We start from the raw sequence: 12877 nt of genomic DNA on the forward strand, positions 1-12877 counted from the left end.
ACAAAAATGTAACTAAACAGTGGATAGAAGGAGATCCTCCATTACTTCCCAGCCATCCACCACCGCCTGCACCTACATTATTGTGATTAAGAAGCCGTCTCAATACCTATCATCTCTATCGACATCGGCAGATTAAGTATTGTATACACAATATTTTAAATTGCAAATTTATGAAAAGAAAAACAGACTTGTAAATATTTGTATATAGGATAATCACTGTTTAATGTTATAAGAAGATTTTATAATTTTTTTAAATAAATAGAGATCAGCACGTATGTGTACTACTGAAGGAAAGTATTGTATTTATTGTACTTGAGGAAGAGGAGAATCTGTTGTAAGCAATATTTGTTTGTGATATTTAAATATTTTGAGTACTAGTTTTTATTTGTCATTTGGTTAATGCAATAGAACCTTGATTTTACAGAGTATTTAATTCTTTATTGCAAACAAACAATTTTTGCTTGTTCACAGCCAGGTTTTATTTCTTTATTGTGCTATGTTTTGTTGCTAAATTTATGATAATTTTAATAATTATGAGAGAGAGTTAGAAGTTTCTAATTTGTTATAATACATTTTGTCAACTAATTTATATTATTTCATAAAGGGTATAAATAAACCAAAGGTTAACAGTTGAAATTTTGTAATTAGTTCCATGTAAAATGTATAGATACCATCAATAAAAGTGGGCCAATAAGCATCATACAAAGCAGAAAATTTGCATACAAATTTGCAATGCATGAAAGATACATCCATACATCATACTTGCCCTCTTTTTTTCAATTAGTGGGGATATACATCCCTATATAAGGTGCATATTTATAGCCTCACTCGATTGTGGTGAAAATGGAAACGTCTGCATTGCATAATTGGGTTCCTAGTCACCAAAGGTTAGCCACTGCAATTATTTGGCAAATACAACAGGTGTATGGTCATCTCAAGTCTTTGCCCAGGTTAAGGTGCAGGCAGAAAACATTTTGGGCAGGACCGACAAGAAGTAACTGCAACAAACATCATATTTGCCCTCTTTTTTTCAACTAGCTTGGCTTCTCATTAAGTTTATGCATTAAAAATGAAATTCATTGCAGGCATCCTGGAAAACTTCTGAATGAGATCACTTGCTTCGTGACAAAGTGCACCTTTGCAGAGCCAGGACAACAAACCTATTACAGCAGTTTGGGTGAGAGATATTTGAGCATCACCCTCAGACTTTTCATGTTATTGGAGAACCAAAAACAAAAAAAAGCACTTAACTGCAGGCAGTTTCCTTGGATGCTAAATTGCAAGTTGCAGTATGCAATTGGCTCCGTCAGTATCCCACTACATTCTTTAAACGAGGTTTAAGTAGGCTTGTGTCACAGTGGGAGATGTGTCTTAATAGTAATTTCCCTGGTCATTCAAATAGTTTATATTCTTTGCTGCTGCTTTTGCTGGTTATTTATTAATCCACCATTATATATATATCTTGTCAATGAGATATGGGCAATTTCTTACAAAACAGCAAATTGATAGGTTTTTATTTGATATTAAAAATTGGCTGATGATATTTATGTGTAAAGACATTATAGTTTTTTATTTTTCATCATGTCCAATCACAGGAACAGCAGTCTTCCATTGCAGAGATGGCTTTTATTAGACCTCTGCAAAATATGCAAAACACTTTTTTAAAGTTTTGTTATTTTAGTTTCTTCTATGTATATTTTACCGTGTAAATATTGTCAGCAAACTTTTTAAACAGTTTTGTGTATTTTTGCAGAGGCGTAATCTCTAGTAAAAGGTCATCTCCACAGAAGACTCTTTCTTGGTGATTGGACATGATGAAAAATGAAGGCATTTTAGTTTCTTCTACGTGTTTTTTGCTGCTTAAAAGTTCTTTGCTTTATTCAAATTTTGATCAGTAAACAAAAATACAAGAGTCATTCTCTTGGTAGAGTTATTTAGAATATTTGGTCTGTTTTCCACCAAGATCACATCAATGAAATGTGTGTTATTCTAATATAGCTTTTATAAAAATTGGATGTTATTACCTGTAACTTAAATGGAAAAACAAACTCTAAAATAAATTTTGTGTGTATATATTTTTCTTCTTGATTTTACAGCTCTAAAATGTATATTCTGAAGTTCTTTTGTCCAGTTTTATAGTCTGTTTGCAAAATTTTAAGTTAAAGCTGAATATTGCATTATTTATATTATCAAGTAATCAAGGTTCTATTGTATTTTATATTCACATGGAAATAAACTGATAAAGAAAATCTAATTCTGAATAATTCATACGTAGTAATTAATACCGGGCATCAATCAGTATGGATAATTATCCTCCATGCAAGAAGTATTCGGTACGTATACGGCCCACATGATGGATTATGAATAGGTCAATGTAAGCAAGTGGCGAGATTACAGTGTTGCAAGGACAAACATCAACTTTTGTTTGCTTGAATTTTTCATTATATTCATTAGAGATGTAGGATTAAAAAAAAGAGAGAGATAATTGAACCATTGTCTTTGGCTTTAATTTTTCTTTCTCTCCATTTTCTGTTTGTATGGATAATTATTTTAAAATATTGTACAAAACTAGTATATTTGACACTTTAATTATCTTTTGTCAGTAACTTATGTCTGCCAAGATTTTTTGGCAGGGGACCGATTTCGATTGAATACTCCTGTCTTACTAGAGTACATACTAAATTGTTGCTGAAGTATCTTATTAATGACATGAATCTTGCCAAACTAATAATTTATTTGACATGTATATTATCTCTAGGGAAAACACAAAGTGTACAGGAAAAACAGAGGGCAAAATGTGAACAGTTTAAAAAATAATTCACAATGTTAAAAGAATTCTGTGAAGTATATATTTGTATTGGCACTTTATGTGTACATAATTATTTCCTCAAAATATCTACACAGAATATTAAATATGTACAAATGAACACAAGGTATATTAAATTATACATTTACATCTACAGGCAAAGTATTGTCAGATGGAGTATCTCTTTTTTTTTTCTATGCTATGTATTTTGTCAGAACTGTAGTACCCATTTACAAAACGTTTGACGATAAAAAATAGAATCAATATCCAGATCAAAAAACGTAAATTTCCATCATAAAAAATACAAGGCAATCAAAAAGTAACCATTTAAAAAAGGGGGCCAAGATTCAACTTGTACTATTTAATATTCATTTATTATTGCAAGAATTAGCGTTTGATTTTCTTTTTGTAGCATTCGTTTTCACGAAATTTATTTGGTTACTTTTTGATCGTGCTCTTTATTTTCGGGAAAACAAAATTCAAAACATTTTGGTTCATTGGAATTTGTTAGTTGGGGGATATTCTCTTTTTACAACACTTCATACACAAAATATCATCATCAACATCAAAACGAACTGAACATCACATATTACAATCACAGCCCTTTGTTGCATCTTCTATATAAAATCCAGAATCATCTGGTTAAGTACTACCAATAGTGTGAGTGTGTGTTTGTGTGTGTGTGTGTGTGGATTGTTTCTCCTTCAGAATATATATCAAAACAAAACTTGGAAGCGCATATCAGCAGCATCTGACTAAAAAAATTAATTTTCCTTTTCTCTCTCTGTGTACGTTATGACTGCAGTTGACTAGAAACCGGCAAAACTGCTGTCGTTATTAAGGAAGAAAATTAAAACCGGCAGAACGATTGGGAGAAAAAAAGGAATTAAAATATTGACTTTGTTTTTTGGTCCTTATGCTATGTTGGAGCAATCTGATTTTAAAAAAAAAAGTTTAAAAAAACAACAATAAAATGTTTAAGGTTTTAAAAAATATCAAAAGCTAACTTTCTTCGAAGGTACAGTATCCAATAAATTACCATAAAGTGCAGGGAATGTAACTCTCAAGTGCTTATATCCCAACTTGTAATTTTGGTCTAATCTCTGAGTGATAAATTATTAAGAAATGCTGCTCTGAGTGAATTATGAATACAAATAACTATTTACAGGCTCTGGAATCTATGGGTACTCCCTTTTTAGTGCTGTGTCTTGGACATTATCTACTATAAATTCCTAAATGGCCTGCAGATGCTTTGTTTCTGTACAATGTGGGGAGGGTTTATAAATAATACAGCAATGTATACATCGTATCTGTACATTCCAATATGGAATCCCATTTGGCCGTTATGGGAAACTGCATTATTTGCTCGTTAATGCTTTTTGAGGCAACTCCCTAGCGGCCGGGGTCTTCGGAAGATCTCTCCAGAGGACTCGGACGGTGCGCTTCGAGAGAAGTGTCCGCGATGCTCGGCTTTGCTCGACGGAATAAGGTCTGTCGTCAGCATACACTCGTCCTGCCTGCAGGATATGGTATGTTGCCGTTGGCTAAGCTGCCGTTGGAAAGATTGCTGACTTTACTACTTTTGCTGTCGTCGGATATCCCTTTGCTACCTTCATTGGAATGAATACTCAAACCTTTGCTATTATCTTCGCTGCTTTGATCTGTTCTACAATTAGATTCCTCGACACTTTCTTTGTCCAACGTATCAAGCGGTAGAGTTTTTTTTTCTTTGTCCTGGACAATTTTGACAGAGGGGAAATATCTGATGTCCATTTCCTCGTCTGAGTTGTCGTGACTTGCAAGTGACGACTCGTCCCAGGCTCCCTGTGACTTCAAGGGAGTGGCGGGAGTGGCGGTGTCTACTTGATCCACGTCAGTTTCTTGTAGACACATCTGCTGATACTGCGTGAAGTAGAATGACACTTTCTTGAAGCGTTCGTTAACGTCAGGAAGCAAAATTTCAATCAGTTCGGTGAAGGTTGGACGAGCTTTGGGATTTTTAGCCCAGCAAAGCTTCATGAGTGCATATCTGAAAAAAGGCAATACGGATTTTTTTAATTCTCTATCTATATTAATAATAAATAAAATCCACCACTTACAGTCTGTCTGGACAATTTTCGGGCTTTTCCATTATACCATCATTGATAACATATTTCAGAACTTGTTCATTGGACAAACCCTGATAGGGTTGAGATGCCAACGTGGCCATCTCCCACAATACTACACCATATGACCTATAGTTATTTGATGCAAGAAAAAAATCTCTCAGATTTTATCTTCACAAATACTTGTCAATTTTGGCTTTGTACTTACCAGACGTCAGACTGACTCGTAAAAACACCATCTTTTAACGACTCCGGAGCCATCCATCTCACCGGCAATAATCCCTTTCCACCTTTACGATAGTAATCCGTCTCGTATATATCTCTGGTCATACCAAAATCACCAATTTTTACAGTAAGATCCTCTGCCACCATACAATTTCGGGCAGCCAGATCACGATGGACAAACTTCTTCGCTGCCAAATAAGCCATTCCATCTCCAATTTCAATGGCCATTTGCAAAATTTGCTTTAGAGTCGGTGGCTGAAAACCGTTATTATCCTGAACGAAACAAAATGCTCGTAAAAGATAAGTAATCAGTAAGTCATTCTTATTTCGTAACAAAATGCTTACCTCAACATTGGGCCTGTGTGACCGTAGATAACTCTTCAGATCACCGTTGGCCATCAGCTCCATGACGACGAGGGGCGGGTGACACTTAGCAACCACTCCTAATAACTTAACGACGTGGTGACAGTTGAACGCTCTGAAATTTTGTTGGGTGCAATTAGAATTATTTATAAAAATGCTATTAACATAAAATCTGCATACTCTAGTATATGATTTACTTAATACAATTATTATAAATACATACTTCATCACCGAAGCTTCTTGTAAGAATTCAATTCTTTCTCTAGTCGTTGCATTTTCGTTAACAGTCTGCATGTAAATGTGTATTAATTAGTAAAAAATATACAGTCACGGGAAAAAGTTTGAGACCATCCAGGTTTTCAAACTTCCTATTAAAATTACCATAAACCAAATTTGAAGTAAAAATCACTTTCATATTTAAGAAATTCAAATACAACAAATTATCACTTGCAATTTTCCTGGAAAAAGTTTGAGACCAGAATAAAAATTTATATTTTACAACATTCTAAAATACAATAGATATCGTAACCTAATTTGCATATGTCCATGTTGCTTATTTTCAACGTCGGCCATTCAGATTTATGGAATCTCGCAACTTTTAGTGACAAGAAAAAATTTAACTCAGATGGCCTTGACGACGTGCAATACTATTGGCACAATACATGTTGCATATGAGGTGGAGGATCCATGATGACGCGGGCAGCTTTCACTTGTCAGTTAAAATCAGCCATTTCTTTCATTTCACCTTATTTGAAGGCAGTCGACTATCAAGACATGTTGGGAAATTATCTTCTACCATTAAAAAATGAAACAATGGACAAACATTTTATTTTCCAACAGGATAATGCTGCCTCGACAATGATATTGTGAGACAACCGTGTCAATGTTTTGCCGTGTAATCCGGATTTTAAACCTTTGGGTGATTTAGTAAGAGTGGTTTATGCTAATGGAAAACAATTTAATAATGTTCCCAATCTTAAAAAAGCAGTTGTGACAGCTTGGGGCAAAATTGGTCCTGAAAGGCTAACAGTTCTCACTAACTCTATGACTGGTCGATATTTGGGTTACTGGTAAACAATCAAAGTATTAATCGTTGTTTTTTGATCTTTGTGTCAAACTTTTTTCCAGGCAAATTGCAAGCAATAATTTGTTGTATTTGAATTTCTTAAACATGAAAATAGCCATAAACCAAATATGAAGTAAAAATTTATGTTGTTGTTTAGCTATTAAAATATTTACAGGAGATCAGTTAATTTTAATGGAAAGTTTGAAAACTCGGGTTGTCTCAATTTTTTTCCAGGACTGTAACACTTCTAAAATATTCTTTGAATTTAAAAAATTCATAAAAGAGAAATTACTTCAAGCATATATAATTTGTTAAAATATACCTTTACTGCACATTTAATAACAGGCTTCCCTTCTTCTAGATCTCTTGCTTCTCCTTCGTAGACCATTCCAAATGAGCCTTGACCTAATTCTTTAAGGAGAGCTATTTTCTCTCTTGGAACTTCCCATTCATCCGGTTCATACACTGTAAGGAATTAGTTTTCTATGTGTAAGGCACGGGATATGCATTTTACGTGGGAAAATGCAAATTATCGCTTACCTGCACTCATATATTCCGGATTAACCGAAGCATAAATAGTGGCATTTAGTAGATTAGCTTCGTTTCTGTAATAGACAAAATGAGTAATCCCACAATGCAACTATAAATAAAATGTATCTCGTACCTTTTCTTGAAAACCACGATGACGACAGCAGACAGAAGCACAACTCCCAAAATTATGGGTAATGCTATCAATATGGCCATTATGGTGGGGTTTCCTAAGCGTAAAAACAATTGTCATTTATTTAAATTGTTCTCGTTTCCAGTTTGTCATAATTGTGTCATTTGTACCTTTGGTTTCCGGTATTTGGAAATAGATGGGCAGAGTCCAGTTTCCGTTATCGGCGAGAGACGTGGCACGCAGTCTGAGAGAGTAGTTTCCGGGATGAAGTTCGTTCAAAATTGATCCATTGAGTTGTCGATACTGCAGCTGCGTGATGCAAATCGCCTCAGGCTTATACTGGAATTAAGGATTTTAATATGCACAAGTTACTCAATAAAATTAAATTCCTCGATAGAAGGAAAGCCAAAAGGAAACTTACATTTTCTACATTCATTCTCTTATATTCTATAGAATATGAGACTATAAGCCCATTGGGATCTTTTGGCTCTTCCCATTTAATGTATATGCTACCAGACGTGGCATTTTCAGTCTTCACCCGAATTGTATTGGCATCTATGTCATCCGCTCCACCTGAACAAAGATTATGAGAACACATCTACATAGAAATTAAGAAATTCTAGAAATGATTCTACTAACCTAACTTGAGCGTTCTTGCGGTCGTAAGGGCTTTGGAACTGCAAAGTGATCTCGTGCGTACTTTCTTACCCTCCTCTTGGCAAGCTATTATCTAAACAAATTTTTAAAAATTTTAAATGTGAACAGCATGGGAACTGCATTGCATAATTATAGAATTTTCATAATTACCTCTATCGTATATTCTGTAAAATGATGCAAACCGTTGACGATGAGGTAAGTATTGTGATAAACCACTTTCCGAAATTTGTCCGGGATGTTGCTGGGGGGATAACTGTTGTTGCCAACGCTTCCATTTCTTCTCTCGTCGTCCGGCACCGGAGGAGTGGCAAGTAAATGATTTTTATTCGGCTTGCCATTATTTGGACGGAGCGAACGTCTACTTCGAGATTTCTCTCTCATTACAGACTGTGGACTGTAAGGATAAAGTTGTCAGTTGGTACTTGTTTCGTATAAAGAAAACGGGCATTGGTAACCGTAATTAATAAAATTACTTTTTTTTGTATAAAGTGTTTTGAAGAAAATCTTCAAAATGGATTTGGAACTCTACATCCTCGTGCTCTTCGGACAAAGACAACCGAGTCTTGCTGCAGGGGCAGCATTTCTCAGAACCTTTGCCCTCCTGCCTGTAGTCCGTGTCGTTCGCGGCACGTTCTTTGCCACGATCTTCAAGATCATCGAATGGTGACTTCTTCAAATCTAAATAAGTTATCGCTAATGGGAGTAAAGAAATATTTTAAAATTTCCATTTAATTATCAGTAATTTTAATATTACTCTTACAGAGTAGATTTAACCTGAATTCCAAAATGGTAACTTAAGAAAAATTCACTGAACTTACGTTCCAAACAGTAATCTCGTTGATTGATAAACATTTGGGATTCTGCCACCCTGTTTCCCTCCACTATGTAGTGTGTGACGTTTCCATGTGGCTTTTTGGGCGGTTTCCATTTAATAATTATTTGATTGTGTCCATTAGAATGTGCTTCCGGAGAAACTGGTAACATGGGAGCTGAGAAGAGATTTTGAATGTTTATTTTGCTTTGAGTGTCTTGGCCAATACTAAAGTAAAAAACTAATAGCTTACTGTCGGGTTCAGTTACAAAATATATAATCTTGCTATGTGCCCCCTTCTGGCCAGAAGTGGTGGTATAAGTTCTTAGGTAGAGAGCATATTGTGTGAAAGGTTTGAGACCGGTAAGCAGATAACCAATGCTCTTATTGTTATGTGGAGCTTCTACATCTGCCGTCTTCCATCTAAATATAGAAAATATTTCAAGATATTTTGCGTATTCTGCGTGCACTTTCAGAGAGTTACCAGAACACACTTACATGTTCGAACCGCAAGCGTCGTGACCATCGTACATGGAAACATTCATTGTCGGTCTGAAAGGAAATGTATTCATTTTACTTTCCTGACTGTTATGTATACGTAACAAGGAAATCGTGTCAAATTTGATACTTGCGAGTCTTTTGTAAATCACATTTTGACGACTCCTGAAATTCAGTGGGGTGTGTGTGGGGGTGTCTATTTTACTTAATATCTCAGTACGAAATTTGGCATGATAGCTTGTATATAAGGGACAGTGATGCTATTAAATGTTGGTTGTAAAAGGTCAAGGGAATGGAGAGAGATAGAGGGTGGTTACCCATCATATCTCACAAGGGGTCAGACTTAACAAACATTTTACGTGTTAGCATTTATAGTGTTTTATAAAACTCATCTCTACCCTTTTGCTATTTTATAACAAAATCTCATAACAGATGGCACCACATACAATTTTAGTTACTTATTTTGATTAATAATATAAATGTTATTTTAAAAATAAAATCTCATAAAAGCCGGGAAAGTTACGCAACACATTGCTACATTTAACATCTTAGAGTTAAAACAAATGGCAAACTTACGCTTCTCGGTAATAAATAACATAACCCAGGAGAGATCTACGGTCAAGCATCGAATGTCTGAAATTCATCCACTGGAATACTGCACTAGTGCTTGTCATTCCCAAGATCGTTATGTTCATTTCCGACAGATCACCTTGAAAAATGTCGCGAAATTGAAATGAAAACAATTTTAAACAATAAAACTAAATTTAAGTACCATACTTACAGGCCACTCTATCTCCATTGGAACTTGGTGACACATCTCTATCATCCCAATCCATTGTCACGTTTGCGTATTTTTTTAGATCGTTGATCTTACTCAAACAGAGTTTGGAATTGAAGTGGAAGAATATTTTCCCATTTAGAATCGTTAAAGTCTTCGGCTTGTTTGTCCAATCCCAAAGCTCTTTCAGATTTTCGTTTTCCAGAACAAGAAACGAATAACTGCCCAAATAAAATTTAGAATATCTCATCACAGGGTAGAAGTTACAGCACGCTTTTCACATTGTTTTTAATTAAAATATCCGTTTTCATCCACAAAATAATATAAAAAATTAACCTACTCTTTAATTTCTAAGTTCTCCCCTCGTATCATTTCCAAATTCTTCAAAAAGTTGAGGGATACGAGAGGAAAAGAACGAGCAATTTTCAAAAAACCACTGATCTCCTGAACATCCCTCAAGTTCTCTTCCAATTCTGCAGTTATGTTAGCTGCGGATTAAATTTTACACAATTAAATTTTATGCATAATAAAATTTGTATTTTAAAAATTAAAAAGTTTTCAATTACATCCTCCTTGAATTTGAATTTCTAGAGATCCATTGATGTGAGTACATCCTCGGAGCCTCTGAGCAGATGCAACGTTGGTCAATATACCTCCGGGACAGACTAAATTACAAAACATGTATATAATTTATAAGACTACAAAGTAATCGTGCACAATTCGGAAATGGATCATAAATGGGTATACCTTTTGGACAACGACCTTTGCATTTTACACAATAGTGCTTGTTAGTTTTGTGCTCATTGTATCCTTGGGGACAGTCTGGTCTGCACTCTCCGTCCAGCGGTTTCCAATATATAAGCTCATCTTCGTTGGAATTATATAGGCTATCTTTGGGCATTTTCCTACATTCGCTTTCGGTCACGCATCTTCTGTTCTTATACTGAAAAGTGCACTGATGTTAAGCATAATGCATCAAACTTGCCTTCGCATTTATTCTAGAAAGACTTACCTTATACGTATTGATGGGGCACTCTCTCATGCATCTACCCTGAAACAAAACATGCCTGCATTCTATGCAGTCGGTAGCTTCAGTTCCTGTGCATCCTCCTAGACACTCGTGATGACAGCAGTGACTGGCGTTGGTTTGCATGCAGGTCAAATTTTTATTCTCACACTCGCTACCACAGACTGTAAACAGGGAAAACATAAGTCAAAATGAAGATATTCATACTTAATTTGCTCTACTTACTCTTCTGAGGATGTTGTGCATTCCAACAATAAGCTGCACGATCGTTGTTGGTGTTGCCGACTGGATTTTCCACCGCAAGATGATAGCCTCCAGTTCCGGTTCCAGTGCAGGTATTAGGACAGTCTCTAGGATTGTGGTTGGATTTGATGAAATGATTCCCCGCTCCGGCTTTCGCTATGTTGTCCCAATTGACAGTGTCCACGTAGCAGAGACTCGGATTCTTTTCTATCCTGACTGATCCCCTGACAATGTTGGTGAGACTCTTCAGCCCTATTTCTTTCAGCTGAAACATTTCAAATATCACCAATGCGTAATTGTGGAACAGAATGTATCCTCGGATGACCGCCAGATTGGGAAACAGCCTGTCCAGCGAGCGCAAGCCGAATGCCCGATACAAGAGCAGATATCCGGTCACCTCTCTCAGTTTAGGAAACGAGAGATTTTCATAGTCCTTCTCGTCGCTGTTGTCTAGTAACAGTATCTGAAGGTAACCTTCCACCACGGTGCAATTTTCTAATTTCCTAAAGTGGGCAACTGAATTCCTGATATCGATATTATTGCATACTGAAAAAGAAAAAAACAAAAATTCTTTTTAAAAAGTCAAATTAATTAACATCTGTCGGAGGATGATCAAATTCTGCAAGTCCCAACGTTATCGAGACCAAGACAAAAAAGGGGCCATCATCCAATTACTGGTGAAAAATCCCAAAATGAAGGTATCGAGTGTTTTCGAAGGACTAAATTTTAAAACACACAAGCACAGGCACACGGACCATTATGGGGACCAATCCTAACTATTATTGGCAATACCAGAGTCGATAGATATACCGGTCTCCAAACTACCAATAGCACTAATGTTACGAAAGCAACATAATACCTCTGCCACTTCAAGCACTGCAATTGCTTTGCAGCATAAGTTTGGCTCCGGCATAGGGAGAGTCGGCTGTAAACATCTTAAATTCTTTTAATATATGAAATTATCTCTGTTTTTAACTCAGATATTTCTTTTGTTATTTTTAAAGGGCCGTTTATAAATACTATTTTAATTCGGTTTTGAACATTATTTATTTGTAAATGTTGTTAATATTTATATTTCAATTAACTGTCGCTTTCACATTTTAGACTTTAAATTGTTTTTTTTTTGCTTACCATTTGTGTTAACTCCCAAAAATATTTTAAAATTTTCGTTAATGGTAAGAAAAGGTGGTCAAAAAATTTATAATTAAGCCTATATATACATAATTAATATTGGATGCTTCAGGATTCCTGAGAACTCTCTGAATCAGGAAGAAAAGGGAATGATGAGAATTATATATATTTAATTATAGAAATGTTAAACCAAGTGTTACGATAGGATAAAGTGTTACAAAAAAAAAGCCGATTTAGGATGGCTTTGGAGTTTATCAAGGTTAGCCCATATCTTTTTTTTATTAATATTAGGTGAATTATTGTAGTTCGCAGTGAGAAAAGAGCTACGATATATGTTTTTCGCAATTGATATTGTGTTTATTAATGAGATAGAGAGAGATTAAAGTTGAACCATAAAAAGTTAGGAACAGGTTAGAGGGGGAGATTAAAAGTCAGTAGATTTATTTCTTGGATTTCAGTTATAGGCTGTTAGAGGAAAGAGGAAATTCTAACTATTTAGACAACAT

General features: G+C 35.3%; 2 protein-coding genes across 3 annotated transcripts in view; one reads left to right on the forward strand and one right to left on the reverse strand.

Moving 5' to 3' along the window:
* Positions 1-289, forward strand: part of LOC111613698 (MAU2 chromatid cohesion factor homolog) — a 34091-nt gene extending 33802 nt beyond the window's left edge. The window contains exon 19 of the mRNA XM_023355041.1: positions 21-289. Coding sequence (XP_023210809.1) covers positions 21-86 — 66 coding nt within the window. The 3' untranslated portion in view covers positions 87-289. The remainder of the gene's footprint in view (positions 1-20) is intronic.
* Positions 290-2716: 2427 nt separating this feature from the next.
* LOC111613697 (insulin-like peptide receptor) overlaps positions 2717-12877 on the reverse strand; it is a 32751-nt gene continuing 22590 nt past the window's right edge. The window contains exons 2-24 of one of the 2 annotated variants that reach the window (XM_023355040.1): positions 11223-11786; positions 10983-11161; positions 10718-10913; positions 10537-10635; positions 10311-10458; positions 9974-10191; positions 9769-9901; positions 9193-9246; positions 8948-9117; positions 8702-8872; positions 8357-8576; positions 8034-8277; positions 7866-7956; positions 7648-7799; positions 7397-7565; positions 7230-7323; positions 7106-7170; positions 6888-7030; positions 5723-5787; positions 5482-5614; positions 5120-5409; positions 4906-5040; positions 2717-4835 (exon numbers count right to left, since the gene is read on the reverse strand). In XM_023355040.1, coding sequence (XP_023210808.1) covers positions 4304-4835; positions 4906-5040; positions 5120-5409; positions 5482-5614; positions 5723-5787; positions 6888-7030; positions 7106-7170; positions 7230-7323; positions 7397-7565; positions 7648-7799; positions 7866-7956; positions 8034-8277; positions 8357-8576; positions 8702-8872; positions 8948-9117; positions 9193-9246; positions 9769-9901; positions 9974-10191; positions 10311-10458; positions 10537-10635; positions 10718-10913; positions 10983-11161; positions 11223-11786 — 4265 coding nt within the window. In that variant the 3' untranslated portion in view covers positions 2717-4303. Of the gene's footprint in view, positions 4836-4905; positions 5041-5119; positions 5615-5722; positions 5788-6887; positions 7031-7105; positions 7171-7229; positions 7324-7396; positions 7566-7647; positions 7800-7865; positions 7957-8033; positions 8278-8356; positions 8577-8701; positions 8873-8947; positions 9118-9192; positions 9247-9768; positions 9902-9973; positions 10192-10310; positions 10459-10536; positions 10636-10717; positions 10914-10982; positions 11162-11222; positions 11787-12877 lie in introns of both variants that reach the window. The other variant, XM_023355039.1, reaches the window with a different exon arrangement.

The sequence above is a fragment of the Centruroides sculpturatus genome, unplaced genomic scaffold (genome assembly GCF_000671375.1).
Source record: "Centruroides sculpturatus isolate CEXI.00-Female unplaced genomic scaffold, Cexi_2.0 scaffold2034, whole genome shotgun sequence".
Lineage (NCBI taxonomy): Eukaryota > Metazoa > Arthropoda > Arachnida > Scorpiones > Buthidae > Centruroides > Centruroides sculpturatus.